This window comes from Muscardinus avellanarius (assembly GCF_963383645.1).
Source record: "Muscardinus avellanarius genome assembly, chromosome: 4".
NCBI lineage: Eukaryota > Metazoa > Chordata > Mammalia > Rodentia > Gliridae > Muscardinus > Muscardinus avellanarius.
In genome coordinates this window covers 104,032,768-104,049,923 of record NC_137789.1, presented here as the reverse complement: position 1 = coordinate 104,049,923, position 17,156 = coordinate 104,032,768, and the positions used below count along the sequence as shown (strand labels likewise).

Sequence of the window (17,156 nt, the reverse complement as noted above, 5' to 3'; positions counted from 1 at the left end):
TAGATTGTTTGCTCTTTTTTAAGCATTCCGGAGTCAGGAAGCGCATTCAAAAGCGAATCCCAGCTACTAACATAGTCCCCGTAAGTCAGGGAAAGAGCGTTGAGGAGCGTTCCACTGACTGCCTGCTGCAGAAGTGGTTGTGAGAGCCTCCGAGAAAGCTGTGTCTCCACTAGTGCTCTCCTGGTAGTTCATCAGGAACATCCCACTGGTTCTTAATCTCTGATATTACCATTTTTGTTTCCATTCTAATACTTTTTGAATTAGAAAAAGAACCTATGATCTGTATCGATTTAAGGGATTTTATTTTCCCGTATCAAAACAAATAAATATCAGGCTTTGTCACCTTCTCTTCCTTGTATAATCCCAGGCTTTTCTCTTCTGTTTTCTCTCTGCTTGTCCCAAAGAAGAAAAGAAAAATGAGAAAGAGAAAACATATACTTGCTAATGGATACTGATCCTAGTACAGCCTTCAGAAACACTTTGATCACTCATGTGCTGTGGTGTTCCTCTCATCCTGTAGGCTTACTGTGGATTTCTCCGTCCTGGAGTTCCATCAGAGAGCCTTTCTGCAGTGGCCACAGGAAACTGGGGCTGTGGTGCCTTTGGGGGTGATGCTAGATTAAAAGGTAAGTCCTTGCCAAGAGCTGTCCAGATGCACAAGTTAGTCCTTTAAGCAAGATTTCTCAAGTCCTGTCATAGAGACTATAAAAGTTTGAGAAAGAAAAAGATTATTTGACACATTATTATTATGTTTTAAGGAGTTATTAGTTTAATTTACTATTTCTGTGCAGAGTTCACTTACATCTTTGATCTAAAAGACATAGTATTTGGTTCACTGTAGAAATGTCAGGGGCAGGGAGAGACCAAAATCACTGATGTTTCATATTGAAGTGCCCACTTGAGTCCTTTGCTGTGCTGGACTGATGTCTTCAGCAGCGCTATGTCAGTGCTGGGGCACCTGTCGTGTTCTGCATACTGTGGTTGGCACTGAGAACACAGAGATGAGTAAAACATGTCCCCTGCTTGGGGAGTCCATGTGCAGCACAGGAGAAGGAGGCATAAGCACACCTAGCACAGAGATGCACAGCACGGCAGGAGCCCAGCTTGGAGAGCTGTGTGGATGGCGCAGATGAGGGGCATTTAGATAAGCACTTCGCATGTTGTATTCTATTGTTTGTGGTGGGAGAATCACAAAACCTGATTAACAAAGCTACAGGCCCTTTACTTTTGAAAGTGTCAGTTGTAGAACATACTATATATATAGTTCCTGTTCCATTTCAGTCCAACTGGATTGTACGCAGTGCCATTCTAACACTACCTGAGTCGATGCAGAGCCCACAGGTTAGGGATAGAGCCCTCCATAAAATTGCCTCCACTTGAGATTGCAGCTACAAGTCATGGGCGGTCTTCAGACTACTGGCACCTGACCAACTGGCAGGATTGCCAGTATTGTAGGAAGTTCCCACGACTCCTCTCGGGTTTAATACTTCACTAGATTGACTCAGCTCTCCTCAGTCCTTTATTCAAATTGCAGTTTTATTATAAAGAATACGCACAAGATGAGACTTGAGAGGAAATGAGAGCTTTCACAGCCTCTGCCCTGCGCCTTGCACTTTTGAACGTGTTCAGCCAGGAAGCTCTTTCGACCTTTGGTGTCCAGAGATGCTGCTGGGGTCTCATTGCTAGGTATGATTGATTAAATCATTGGTCATGACTGAACTCCAACCCTAGACCTGGGGCTCTGCATGTGCTCATTAGTGAAACAAAGCCACCATGACTGAACACTCCAATAGTTTTTGAATCTCCTGTCAGGAACCCCAGACCAAGACAGATGTAACAAATTCTTTGCTATATCTCTATCATCAAAGTAATATTGCAACAATGAAAAAGTATAAACAAACAGCTGGCCTTGGTTGCCAAAGTAGATGTAGGTAAAACCCATCTCCTTGGGAAGACAATTGAGTCTGATATATGTAATCACTCTCTCCTCAACAGTAAGAAGCTTGTTACTATTTTTTACTAAAATGATACATTTATAATTCCTTTTGAATATTCAGAAAAATACCATAAGTATGTATAAATTACCAGAATTCATTTTTTGGTGGCCATCCTTTCAGACATCTTTGTAACAGAGCTATGTGACCATTTGGCATTTTAAAAACTTACACAGTGCTGGGCATGGTGGTGCACGCTTATAATCCCCGAGCTTGGAAGGCGGAGACAGGAGGATCGCGCAGGTTCGAACCCATCCTTGATGGCTTAAGAGACCCTGTTTCCAAATAAAATATAAAAATAGGTCTTTGAGTGTAGCCCAGAGGCAGAAGGGCTCTATCCCCAGTACCACCAAAAAAAAAAAAGTCAAATGTAAATGAGCTATTACCCTTTTTTTTTTCCTTTCTTTTCTCTCTTTTGATGGGATCTCACTATACCGCCCAGGCTGACCTCAAATTCATGGTCTTTCTGCCTTACCCTCTCTTTAGCTGGGATTACAGGCATGCACCACCTCCTGTCAACAGTTTTTAATGGCTACTTAGTATTTCTATTACATCTGCATAAATACTATAATTTATTTCACAGTTGATTTGTTTCTTTTATCTTATAAACATCACTACCGCACATAATTATATATAAGCTATACATAACCATCTTCTTAGGATAAATTTCCAGAACTAATTTTAATGACTTCAAGAATGTGTGCCCTTAGTATTTTGGTACTTATAAGTTGCCATCTGAAAGGCCATGTCATTTTATATTGTCTTCCATACATGAACAGCCTCATCAAGACTGTATTTGTCAAACTTCTCAATTTCAATCCCAGTACTTAAGAGGCTGAGATGGGAGGATCTAGTTTCGCAGCCAGCCTCAGCTACTTAGTGAGACCCTGTTTCAAAATAAGGAATAAAAATTGGTCTGGGAGTGTAGCTTGGAGGAGTTTGCCCCTGGCTTCAATCCCCAGCACACACACGCACACACGCACGCACGCGTGCGCGCACACACACACACACACACACACACACTTTTCAATTTCTCTGAGATGCAATAGTTTGTATATCTTTATTAGCTACTTTCATTTGCTTTATGAATTGTTTTTTTCATGCCTTCTACCCACTTACATCTTTAGGAATAGTGGAGTCTTCACTAGCTAGTAGTAACTCTTTGTATATTAAGAAATATTGTTCAACTGTTCTGTGTAGTGGGCATTGCCTCACATTTCTCATTTTAGCCTGTTGCCATACCAAGTTAATTTTTATATGTCTACATTTTGGGGAAATCTTAGAGTCTTCTCTCTCCTCATTAAGGTTTTTAATCCATGTTTTGTTGTTGTTGTTTTTCAAATTCAAAACTACATGGTGTTTTTTCAGTGTTTGAAAGTCCATAAGAGAAAAAATTTTTGGTTTTTATTTTATGAAATTCTTTGTCATGCTGAAATTGTTAGAGGAAACCTGTTTCTCACGCTGGGCCTATTGATCTTTTGACAGAAGTGTTTTTTTCTGCTTTTCTCCTAAGTAAAATGAATGACTAGATTCATGTCATCAATCCAGAAACCAAGTCTGCCATAAACCGTGGTCATTTATGCTGGACAATTTAGAAAGCTTTATAAATGCGTTCATTTCTTTCCTTTTCTTTGTGCTTAAAAGGCTTTCTCTCAGTCTGTGATTTTGTTTGCTCTGGTGACTATCATGTGTAATGTTCAGGTAGTTCTACTTCATAATTCATTTTCCCAATTGCTGAGATTTAAACTTTGGAATAACTCTTTGACAACTCTCTTCTTTGTTTGCTTAAATAATTATTACAATATGAGAAGTAGTCATATGTCCTTCAGTGGGGGACTGGGTACTAAAATTTATTTTTAAAAGAAAGAATAAGCCGGGCGTGGTGGCGCACGCTTGTAATCCCCGCGCTTGGGAGGCGGAGACAGGAGGATCGCGCAGGTTCGAAGCCAGCTGCGCTGGCGTAAGAGACCCTGTTTCAAAAATATAAAATAGGTCTGGGAGTGTAGCCCGGAGGAAGAAGGGCTTCCAGGAACCCCAGTACCACCAAAAAAAAAAAAAAAAAAGAAAGAATAATTTTTCATTTATGTAATAAAATATTACACAACCATTGAAAGCCATTACAGAAATATACCTGTTGACATGGAAAGATATTTTAGGAATACTGCCACATTGGGGGGAAAATACAGTTATGAATTTAGAATATCATACCTACAAATGTGAGATTGCCTATGTTTATTCATTTGTGTGCACATATTAACTATGTTATCTCCATGTAAGTGATAAGAGATGTTCTTTATTTTCTGTTTAATGTGTGCTTTTCTATTTTGAACATATACTGTTTTGGTAACAGAAATGTTAACAAAGATTTTTAAGGAAGGAAGAACACCGGCATGTGTAAATCCTTCAAGTTTTATTTCTTTTATTAGAAATAGGGCTCAGGGTTTTCTTCTTCCTTCTTTCTTTCTTTCTTTCTTTCTTTCTTTCTTTCTTTCTTTCTTTTTATTTTATTTTATTTTGTTTTATTTTTATGATACTAGGGATTGAACCCAAGGTGTTCTATCTCTGAGCTACACTCCCAGCACTATTTTCTTTTTTATTTTGAACCAGAGTCTCACTAAGTAGCTGCAGGCCTCACTACTGAGGCTGGCCGTGAACCTATGATCTTTCTGTCTCAGCTTCCCAAGAACTAGGAGTATAGACGTGCATCACTGTGCCCTGCTCAGTATTTTTTAATACACTAGGTGCCTAATTGTACATGACTTTTGTGATTTATAACAATTTAGTTTTGAACTGTTTTAATTGCACATTATTATACAGCTATTAAAACATTTTTCATATATTAATTCATTCAACATACATTTGCTAACAACTTCTAAGCAATAGCTGACAGAGGGCAAGAAAGAAAGGACTGTGAAAGAAGGCTTTTGCTGGCCCCAGCAGCTGCTGGTGCCTCACGCACACCTGCACTACCCATTGGGCTCTCTCCCATCCACTTCAGCACCTTGTGGAGGCCACAGAGAAATAACTCCAGCTTCATGCTGAGTGGATTTGAACTCTCCTTATTTCTGGAGTTCTACTTCATAGTCATAGTGAGAATTTATGATGGTGTAAAAACAGTATGTCCCCATAATTTTGCATTTTGAATTGTGATCTTTCCCAGGTGAGTTCTGTGTGGTACAACACTCTGATGCCGGGCAGCAGCAGGGAGCCATAGCCCCACTCAGCCTCGGGCTCCCAAGGGGAATGACTGGCATTTCCAGTGTGTTTTCGGCTAAGTTGGGGCAATCAGTAGATTAGGTGATAAAACACGTTTTCCACTCAGAATATCTTCAACCAATGATGGTTCATCAGGATATAGTCCCATCACAAGTCAGGGAGCATTTGTATTCTGAAGTGACCTCCTGTCCTCCGATACTTCTTGGTAAAGTAGTGCTAGAGAGGTAGCTCAGTGATAGGGGCTTGTCTTCAGCGTCAGTCCTCGGCACTGAAAAGTATGTGTGTGCGTGCATGCGGGTGTGTTTGTGTGTGATATTTTATGAAAGCTTTGATTGATTAATTCTTATACATTTGTATGGTGGCCAGCTCTCCTGTTGTCTTTCAAAGGTAAAGCAATTTCATCTATTTGGAGGGGTTTGTTATATTTTAGTTGCCTTACAGACTCAGCTTTCTTTTAGAAAGTTATAATTTTGTAGATTTTTTTTTCTTATTGTTAGGGTGGAAATAACTTTTTTTTAAACAGATTTCCATGTCCTCAGCAGAGATTCCAAGATGGGCTCCTGTTTAAAGTGTGCCGCCAGATGAGTGGCACTATGAGATTTTTAGAAAACAATTTTAAAAATTTTTAAACAGTTGTGTTTTTTTTTTGTTTTGTTTTGTTTTTGGTGGTACTGGGGTTCCTGGAAACCCTTCTACCTCCGGGCTACACTCCCAGACCTATTTTTATATATTTATTTGGAAACAGGATCTCTTAAGACAGCAAGGCTGGCTCCAAACCAGCACGATCCTCCTGTCTCCGCCTCCCAAGCGCGGGGATTACAAGCGTGCGCCACCACGCCCGGCTAAATAGTTGTATTTTTTAAAATAAATTTTCTTTTTTTTTTTTTGTCTTCTTTAATCACCTATTTTTGATCTTATTGTATTGTAATAAGGGGTCTAGCTAGGAAGTAGAATACCTAGGTTTAACTCCCAGTACCATAAAAAGAAAAAAGACACACCTGGGTTCAATCCACAGTAGCACATTGGGATATCAGCTTATTGCCAGTGCCAGTTCATTGCATTTTCCCTCCTGAGGATCAAACCCAGTGCCTTGAGTGTACTGAGCATGGGCTCCACTACTACACAAGGTTACTAGCCCTAAAGAGATGTCTTGATGCCATACTCCTGCATGTTTTCTATCCTTATTCCAGTACTAAAAGTGACTTGGGAATAAATATGTTCAGTGAACTTCAGTGTAACATGCCTTTGCATGACTTTCATCAATCTGGGGCTCTGCACAGTATTTTGTGACTGCCTATCAGTTCCAAACTAGTTCCTCCTGTTCATCTCTTAGAAGGGGATTATTGGCCAGTGTGGCTTAGAGTCAGGATAGAACTGGCCTTGGGGTGTATCAACTGTTTTTCATCTCCAGCATGTCTGCCTGTTCTTCTCAGTGTGATGGCTGCATCTTTCCTGTTTTTGTCAGGTTCTGCACCACAGGAATCAGGACCAAATAGTTCCAGGCCTAGTACACTGATGTTGAGAGGCCTAGGAGGAGGGAGAGCCCCTTAATTTCAAAAATTCTATTTTGAAATTAATTGAGGACTAACTTGAATACCTTTCCATCCCTGGGACCAATTTATCAAAACCAAGAATTCACTAAATATTTAACATACCCCTAGTAAGATTAAGGGTGTTTTGTTTTGTTTTTAGTACTGAGGATGAAATACAGGGGCTTTCTACCTCCAGGCTACACTCCCAGACCTATTTTATATTTTATTTGGAAACAGGGTCTCACTTAAGTTGCTGAGAGCCTCACTAAGTGGCTGAGGCTGGCTTCTAATCTGCATGATTCTCCTGTCTCTCCCAAGTATTGGGATTACAAGTTTGCACCACCAATGCCCGGCTAAGATTAAGTTTCTGTGACATATTTTTATGAAGTGAAAGGTTTTCTGAGATATAAAAAAATTACTATGAATTCATTTTTTTTCTGACTTTATGTTCATTTATATCAAGCCTCAGTACTGTCTTTACTAATTGCTGTTTTAGAATCAAGTTAGCTATCTGAACGTGGATCGACTGGGGATGGGGGTGGGCGAGTCTGGAGGTAGGCAGTGTGAGTGCCAGTAAAAATGGAAGGAAGAGGGACAGAACCATGTACCAGTTCACTGTGCTTTGTCTACCACAAGTTTTTAAGCCTTGCTTTCTTCTGCCAGAAAAAAATGGCCCTCTCCATTTCTCTACCAACCTTCTTTAGCATCCTTGTACTGCCTCTTGATGGTGGCCACAGTTATTTGAATGGGGTCTTGTGTGATTATCTATGTTTAGAGGTATCTGAACTAAATGAGCATTTGTTACCCCTTAGAGGTGGTTCTGAGTTGATGGATCTGAGAAATGGCTTCAGTAATCCTCTTTTACTATCTAGGAGTTGAAGATAATCAGCCAGGAGTGAGGATTCCTGCATTTTCTCCTTTGATTTGCATAGTTTGTAGCCCCATCTATAAGACCAGGAAGCCAAGGTTTGTTAGGCTAACAAAGATAGCAGAGCTGGGAATGTAGCTCAGTGTAGCTCAGTGGTAGAGCACTTTTCTAGCTTGCAGAAGGTCCTGGATTCAATCCCCAGTACAGGGAAGGAAGGAGGAAGAAGAAAAGAGGGGGAAGGAGAAGAAAGGAAAGGGGATACCAATACTAGGAGGGAGGGCAAGCCAAGACTAAGAGCAGTAGCCAGAGGACAGGAGCTGGCCTAGTAGAAGAGTGCTTCGTTGTAGGGACGCGCGAGTGCCCAGGGCTGGTGAGCAGTGCTAAGCCTCCAGGGCCACCTGGGGTATGAGAGCTCAGGAAAGACTTTGAGTTCCCTGGAAGGGCATAAGCAGTGCTTTCAGATCTGTGCTGTTGGAGCTTCCTTGTCATGAGATACATTCAGACCATGCAGTATATCGTGTAAGGAAATTCCCGCAGTTGGCGTTGTGGTTAAGGTGTGTTTGACTGTGAGCAGAAAGACTTGGCATGGCATCCTCTGCAGAGTGGGTGAGAATATATGGCCCTCCATCACTACAGGCTCCCACACACAGGGCTCATGACCTTGGACAAATGACTTAGCCTTTTTCAGTGTCTAAATTTCTTTTTGAAACAGATAATACTAATGATTGCACTGCTCAGTTTCTGTAAGGATTGAGTTAATCCTTGTCAGTTGTGAGTCAGCTCCTGGAACATGTCCCCATGCTGTAAGAGCTCCGCCATAGCAGCTGTTACTAATGTGACCTGCTGGTGGCCTCAGACAGTGCCTGTGCTGAAGGACCCATCATTTTACCCATTTTTTTGCTTGGTTAATTTGTTCTAAGAAGGACACTATAAATTGTTTTTTGAGGTTATTCACATTTATTTGTAGTTTCTTCATAGCTTAACATTGATGCCAAAAAGTAAATTAAACCAAGCTCCCTGCAGGTTAATTTAAGTGATTATTTTGGCACCTAGTTGTGTTTGAGGTTAGAATTCAATGCTTTTATGTCAGACTTGGAATCAGTCCACATACCCTATTAGGTTTGTGATTTATTCTCATCCAATTTTACATACAAAAAAGTTCACTTAAATTGTAGAAGAGAATTCTCGAAATCTGCTAAAATCTTGAGGATACTGTAGACTGGGAGGTCTGTAGACAGAAGTATTTAAAATGATCTTTTGTCAGTGACTACCAATGTACTTAGGGTCAAGATTAATGTATCTTCTTGGAAGTTTCATTTGCACTTTTATAGCCTAACATCTGATACATGTGACAGAATTTTTCTAGCCATTTTAGAATCCTAAACTCTGAGTCTTTTGGGGTCCTCTGATTCAGTTTCTTCATTGAGTAACAGAAAAATGAGGCCAAAAGAGTAAAGAGATTGGCTAATGACAGCTGGCAGAAGGGTACAGGTCCGCCTGAGTCTTTCCCCGTCTCAACTGTCTACACATGCTCAGGTGCAGGGCAATTCATCAAGAGTGCAGTGCTTGGCCTAGATGTAGCTCTCATCTGCTTACCCAAGGCCCTGAGTTTGTTCCCCATCACTGCAAAAGGTGTGTGGGGTACAAAATGACTTATCACTTTTTCTTATTAGGATCCAACCTCTTTTTGGTAGCTTAATTTCACAGCAGTAAAATGGCCTGTGGAACTTTTTTTTTTTTTCTATTTTTGTGAGACTAGAGATTGAACTCATTCTACTTCCAAGCTATATATCTCAGCCCTTTTTAGTTCTGCTCTGAAGCAGGGTCTTGCTAGGTTGCTGAGAGTCTCACTATGTTGCTGAAGCTTTCCTTGAACCTGCAATACTTCTGTCTCAGCCTCCCAGGTACTGGGACTATAGGTGTGTGCCATGGCACCTACTGGACATTTCTTAGAAGTAAATTCTATAAGGAAATAAACTTTAACTGTTTTTAAGAACATTCGAGTTTCATAAATGGCAGAAGACCACAGTACTAGGAAATGTGGCCAAAGGACTTTTCTTTGAGTCTTTTTTTTTTTGGGGGGGGGAGGTTCTGGGGGTGGAACCCAGGGGCATTCTACTTCTGAGCTACACTCCCAGCCATATTTTATTCTTTATTTTGGAACATGGTCTCACTGAGTTGCAGAGGAACTCACTAAGTAGTTGAAGCGCTCTGCAAACTGCAATCCTCCTGTCTCAGCCTCTCAAATGCTGGTATTATAAGCGTGTGCTACCATGCCCTGCTTTGAGTCTCTTTTTTTTTAATAAGAAGTACTTAAAGAAAAATTTTCGTTCTTACCAAAAGGTAGTACATAATACCTCTTGGTAGAGAAAGATGACGATGCATAAGCTTGGCGTGGTGGTGCACGCTTGTAATCCCAGCGCTTGGGAGGCTGAGACAGGAGGATCGCACAGGTTCAAAGCCAGCCTCAGCTTCTTAGTGAAGCTCTCAGCAACTTAGTGAGACCCTGTTTCCAAATAAAGTATAAAATAGGCCTGGAAGTATAGCCCAGAGATAGAAAAGCCCCTAGGTTCTACCCCCAGTACCACCAAAAAAAAAAAGTTAAAAAGATGATGATGTATTAGTCTCCATTTTATATGTAGTTTAGGTTAATTGGGGACCTTTTAAAATTGGGTGTACTGAAGCTTTAATGTATGCATAAGCTGGTTGAGCAGTTTTAATTAAAATTTACCTCTATTTTGAAATTAATTAATTTAAAAACTGTTAGATTAATGAGATCCAGTCATGGCACCTCCCAGATTGTAGAGACTCAATAAATATTAGGTTGGAAATTAGAATACATTTTAGATCTGGAGAAAACTATACCAAATTTTCCTAGTTTATCTTAATTTTTTCTTCCTGTATAATTTTTTAACTATTTAAAATAACTTCAAATTTGTTTCAAAAATTAAAATATACCTCTCTGTGTATGTGATGTTTTATATATATAATGTTTTATACACACACACACACACACACACACACACATTCATGTAATTTTTCCTGAACCTTTTGAGTTAATTTACACACATTATTCCCTTTCCCTTAATGTATATTTCCTAGTAGAAAAAAATTCTCTTAAACATATTAATTATAATACTTAAATATGCACAGGTATTTTTGTCTGTTTTTTTTTGTCATGTCAGATAACCCTAATAAGCCCTTTCTAGTCTTTTTCTCTCAAGCACAGAGTCTAGGATCAGATACATGACTTAATTTTCATGTGTTGTAGTCTCTTTTTTAATCTGGAGTATTTCCATAGCTTTTCTTCACCTAATAAAGATGTTGTCCAGTTCTTGCAGTGTTAGCTTCTGAGGTTTTATTTTTTCTCTCCCTTGCAACTAGTAAGCAGTCTGGCAAAAAAAAAAAAAAAAAAAAAAAAATGTTAAGACAGAATTTCTCCTGGATTTAGAATTCATTAATGATCCTTGCCTGATCCAGTCTATACTGTGGTGATCACACAGAGAGGGTGTTCCTATTGTGGCCCTCCCTCCTCTCTTCTATGTATCTGTTTATTAATCAGTGTGGATTCAAGGACTCTTTTATTATTGGGGGAGAGGTACTAGAGATTGGATCCAGAAACGGTCTACCTCTGAGCTACACCCTTAGCCCTGTTTTTATTTTGAAAGGGGATTTCACTAAGTTGCTGAGGCTGGCCTTGAACCTACAATCTTCCTCTCTCAACCTCCCTAGGGCTGGGATTACAAGAGTGTACCACTGCATCCAGCTAGGGTTCGTATTTTTTCATTGGTTTATGATTGATAACTGTACTTAATATTTTGGAGCTTAACCAGATTTGGGTAGTGGGAACTTTTTCAAACTGGCTTCCATTTTCTTGTGGTAAGCTTCCAGAAAATTTTCTTTCCATCTCTGTCTTGTTTTTGGTTTTGTTGTTGCTGTTTGTTTGTTTGTTTGTTTGTTTGTTTGTTTGTTTTTGAACACTACTTTCTAGTATAACAAAATGTTCTTGGCCCATCTTATACTTTTTCTGTCAAAACCATAGAATCAGGCATTTCCCCAAAGGAATCAGGCATTTCCCCAAAGGATCATTCCTTTTAGGAGAAATGGTATTAGAAGCAAAAATCTCGGCAGCAGGTGTGTTTGGTGCCACTGGAGTGTTTTTTGCCCCATTCATCTGATAGCTAGGAAATACATGTACAAGCACACACACACACACACACACACACACACACACACACACACACGAATCTATATAAAAATTGGGACATAATGAGTACACACTAGTACCAACCATTTCTATCCATCTCCAGAGTGTTTTTTTTTTATTTTTGTCTTCCCTTATTCCATGTCTGAGTGTCCTTTCCTACAGTGAGACCCTCAGCTTCTAACAATGCAAACATCTATTCTTTTGCTCAGTCCTCTGACACACCTTAAAGTAGTGTAAGGAGGATCGCACAGGTTCAAAGCCAGCCTCAGCTACTGAGTGAGGCTCTCAGTAACTTAGTGAGACCCTGTTTCCAAATAAAATATAAAATAAGTCTGGGAGCATAGCCCAGAGGTAGAAAGCCTCTGGGTTCTACCCCCAGTACCACCACCAAAAAAAAAAAAAAGTGGTTTTAGAATTACTCCCCACTGTTACTAAGGTAGGCATACCTGGTTTTAAAAAAAAAAGAGTTGGTTTCTGTTTGCAGTTTGTTCCTAAGAACTTGCCTACAACTAAATGTGATCAAATACCATATTCATAGGTTACTTAGGTTTTTCTTTTCTTTTTCGGTCCCTTTAGTATATTTTGTTGATTTTTATTAGGCTCATTTGTTTTAGTTTGCTTTTAAAATAGGTTCCTCCTTATTTCCATTTTTATTGTTTTTTTTTAATATTAACATGGTCACAGAAATCAAAACTACACACACAAAAAAGCCTCTGTAATGTTTTGGTTTGACTTCCACCTTCCCCTTTAGGAATTAAAAGACATACAACTAGCAAAAGAGCATTCAGTTTTGTTATTGTACAAAATAGATTCTACCTATTTATTTATTCATTCATTTATTCATTTATTTGTTTATTTTTGCAGTCCTGGGGATGGAACTCAAGGGGCATTCTACCTCCAAGCTACACCCCTAGCCCTATTCTTTTTTCTTTATTTTGAAACAGGGTCTCACTGACTTGTGGAGGGCCTGAGTAACTGAGGCTGGCCATGAACCTGCGATCCTCCTGTCTCAGCCTCCCGAATGCTGGGATTATAAGCGTGCGCCACCACGCCCGGCAGATTCTACCTATTTAGATTAAGATTGTAAAGTAACTTAATTTTTGGAAATATACTTTAGGATCAGTGATTTGTAGCTTTGGAGATCTGGGCTTTCAGATGATTTTCTGTTCCAGCACACAGAGTGCCTGCCCATGTCTTCAGTAGCACTGACTGCTGTGGTGACATGGAGGTGGGGCACAGAGGGACACAGACGTGCTGCCCGTTTGAGGATTGCTTACTGTGGGGTTAGAGAGAGAGCCGGAGCTTCCCTTGGATGTCCATAGTACAAAAGGCCAGGCACCATATAATAAGACAGAAATATTAAACCAAGCAAGCTAACAAAAGTTTTTATTCCAGAACAATAGAAGTTAATGTAAATACCATGTTAGTATCTTGGTTTACTGCTTCAGTGCACCTTTATTGTGGTCCAGAAAGGGTACCTGTGGGAATCCTATAGTTTCATGATAATCTTGGAGGCACATCTGAAAAATCACACAACTAGATGTTTTATGTCCATCTCATCCTCATATCTAAAGGCGTGTGCATTTGTCTTTAATCTGGGGTAAAGCTGTAGCACACCAGCTACATCTCAGCAGGTTGGAAAGCTAGAAGTATCTTGATGGGAAGTGTTATAACAAAGCTGTGTCTTTCATCTCTGCTCCAGCCTTAATACAGATCCTGGCAGCTGCGGCAGCTGAGCGAGACGTGGTTTATTTCACCTTTGGGGACTCAGAATTGATGAGAGACATTTACAGCATGCACACGTTCCTCACAGAGAGGAAACTGACTGTTGGTAAGTAGCAGCAGTCTTGACATTGGTATCTAGATGGATTGTATTCCATCCAGGAAGAACGTGTGCTCAGTCTGGAGGGATCGCGTAGGGTAGGAAGAAACACGTGCACAGCTGTCAGAGGGCAACAGAACTTGGAGAGGGCCAGCGTTCATGTTGTTTTTCTGGCAGTTTCATCCAATCCTGAATGAGCATGTCAGCTTATTAGAATAAGATCAAGAAGGTGGAAGTACTGTCCATTATTATGTATAGGAAACTAAAGAAAGACTGTACCAAAAAAAGAAAAGAAAGGGAAAAGACTTATGAAAGTCGATTCAGACCTCCAGGGCTTCAGCCTATCCTACTGATGAGATAGCAGTGTGATTTCTACATGGGAGCTGAGTGTATGACAGTACACCATGTGTACAGCCTGCTGTAATCGTGAACTAAGTTGTTTCTTTTAAAGTGCTCCTAAAATGTTGAAGTGTATGCCCGCAAAGCCTTCTAGATGTACAGAATTCATGCAGTAGTTTGAAAATCCAAATCTGAACTTGTGCCTTGTTTATGTGTGTGTGGTACTAGGGATGGAACCCAGGGGCATTCTATCTCTGAGCTACAGTCCTAGCCCAATTTTTTATTCTTTATTTTGAAAAGGGGCCTCACTACATAGCAGAGGCTGTCCCTGAACCCAGATCCTCCTGTACCAGCCTCCCACATTCTGGGATCATAAGCATGCGGCACCACACCCAGTGTTGAACTTGTGCTCTTTAGAGTAACATGAAGCTGCGGTGTTCTTTCAGCTTGTCCCATCCACATACCTTAATGTGCAAATTGTCCTTGCCTTTTACTCCCCAGGAGAAGTGTATAAGCTGTTGCTACGGTACTACAATGAAGAGTGCAGGAGCTGTTCCACCCCAGGGCCAGACATCAAGCTTTACCCCTTCATCTACCATGCTGCTGAGTCCTGTGCAGACACTGCCGACCAGCCAGGACCAAAGATGGGGACTTGAGCCCCGCTGAGCAGGAGCTCCTTCTGCCTCTCAGAGACATCCTTTTGAATTGTCAGGTGTAATATATAAGCTGACTTAAATTAATATATGTGTATATAGTCCACATTTGTAGACAAGGCTGCAATCACTTCTACATATATGCAATTGTGAGTTTGTACATCTAAGCCCCCTCCATTCAGACTTGCCTGGGCTTAGATATGGTTTCTTTCTGTTTTAATCTATTTCTGTCTTCATTCTTTTGTTTTTCTTTCTTTTGCTCATCAGATGTTTTATAAAAGCCCATGAAAGGCTGTGCTTAGCTGTGAGATCTCCCTCCTCATAGCAGTATAGTATACACAAGTTTTTCTGCTGCTTGCAGATGCCAGTGAGCCTGGAAAAAAGTTGAAATCTAGGAATCTCTGTAACAGGGCTCTCTACACATGTCCCTGGGAGACTTTCATCCCAACTTATGTTAAGCTTCTATTGTATGAATTTTTCAATTTTTAGAATTAATAATTGGGTTTTTTAATACATGTTGCATAGTGTTATTGGCCTACGTTAAATACTTTTTTATTTAAGAAAAAATAATTTCCAGAAGTTTTTCTTTTGAGACATCAACTTTATCTGTAATGATTTGTCTGCCTTTTTCCTTCTGATCAAATTTTATTGACACTGTTTTTGGAAACTGACCAAGATAGAAGAAAATGTGGAATAAAAGCAAGTTTTCCTCATATGGTATAGAGAAAACAGATTCAGGAGAGTTGAAGCGTTTTTCCTGCTGTTTTTAGATTATTTTCCTTTTAAATGAGGACCAACGTCTGTTCCGTGGCACTTCAGGAATGTTCATCTAACCAGAGCTTGGGAACCAGAGACTTCATCCTGATTTGTACATACTGAAGAATCTCTGGTATTCAAAGGCTATATAGTTAATAACTTTTCATTAATAAATCATTTGTCAGAAACTCTTATCTATATTTTATAGACATATATAAATATATATTCTTTAAGCATGTCTGTGTGGGAGCGCATAAAATATAAATAAAATGAGCAGGTGAGGGGAATGATTCATTTTAGGCTTTATCAAGTTTCTTTAAAATCTGTTGTTGATAATTGTGTCCATTTAAAACTGGCAACAGAGCTGGGCATGGTAATCTCAGTATTTGGGATTAGCTGTACTTAGTATAGCTACTTAGTGAGACCATCTACAACTCAGTGAGGCCCTGTTTCAAAATAAAGAATAAAAAATAGGGCTGGTGGTGTTGTTCAGAGGTAGAATGCCCCTGAGTTCCATCCCCAGTACCGCAAACAGGAAAAAAAAAAAATTAGCAACAGACATAATAATGTCTTCAGAAGGTTAAACTGAAAGCCAAAGCCAATCTTGTGTTGAGTAGAGTATAATCACAATGGCATTTATTTTCGTTATCAAAATAGTCCTAAACCACACCGTTAAATTCTAGTTGACGAGCCGGGCATGGTGGCGCACGCTTGTAATCCCCGCACTTGGGAGGCTGAGACAGGAGGATCGCTCAGGTTCGAAGCCAGCCTCAGCTACTTAGTGAGACCCTGTTTCCAAATAAAATATAAAAATGGGTCTGGGAATATAGCCCGGAGGTAGAAAGCCTCTGGGTTCCACCCCCAGTACCACCAAAAAAAAAAATTCTAGTTGACAGTCAGCTGTCAGGAAAAGCCTGTAGAGGTCAAATCCTACTAATAAGAAGCTTCAATACTTGGTCTAAACTTCTATTATAAGCATTGACAGGAAGAAAACAAAGCTTGGGCCAGTAACTTTTTTTTTGTTTGTTTGTTTGTTTTTGTTTTGTGGGTCTAGGGATGGAACCCAGGGGCACTCTACCTCCGAGCTAAACCCTCTGCCCCATTTTTTATTCTTTATTTTGAAACAGGGTCTCATTAAGTTGCAGAGGGCCTCACTAAGTAGCTGAGGCTGTCCTCGAACCACGATCCTCTGGTCTCAGCCTTCCAAATGCTGTGATTACAAGCATGCACCACCATGCCTGGCTCTTGGTTTGTTTGTTTGTTTGTTTGTTTGTTTGTTTGTTTGTTTGTTTGTTTGTTGTTTTAAATAAAGCCCAGGCTGCTGTTGAACTCAAGGTCTTCCTACCTCACCCCCCCCACACACACACACACCCTTTAGCTGGGATTATAAGCACCCAACACTAGGCCTTGCTCAATGTCTCTAACTCTTTATGTTTGCAGAGATTGGAGGATAATGAGATTTTGTACCTGAAGGCAGTCACTTGTCATTGATGAAGCTCTTTACTATAGGAACTAAGATTTTACATTATCTCCCAAATACATGGGAATTCAGCTTTATTTCTACAAATACCAAAATCTTCATCAACCTGTTTTGTGCTTTGGTGAGCATACTGAGTGTTTCATGAAGAGGGGTGGTTGGCTCTTGCAGCATAGAAATAATTGGTTTAGGTTAGAAGACCACCCAGTCCAGTGCTTCAGAATACAAGGAGCGTCAGCTGTTAGTGCTGCGCATGGTGATTGATGCTACTACCTGCTCACTGCCTCTGCTG

The 17,156-nt window shown here is 40.1% G+C and overlaps 1 protein-coding gene across 1 annotated transcript in view; it reads left to right on the top strand.

Annotated features, from left to right (window-relative positions):
- Window positions 1–14,634, top strand: part of PARG (poly(ADP-ribose) glycohydrolase) — a gene marked incomplete at both ends in the record, with an annotated part of 122,857 nt that extends 108,223 nt beyond the window's left edge. The window contains 3 exons of the mRNA XM_080693586.1: window positions 521–626; window positions 13,520–13,648; window positions 14,480–14,634. Of these exons, the coding sequence (XP_080549712.1) occupies window positions 521–626; window positions 13,520–13,648; window positions 14,480–14,634 (390 nt within the window). The remainder of the gene's footprint in view (window positions 1–520; window positions 627–13,519; window positions 13,649–14,479) is intronic.
- Between the last annotated feature and the right edge of the window lie 2,522 nt (window positions 14,635–17,156).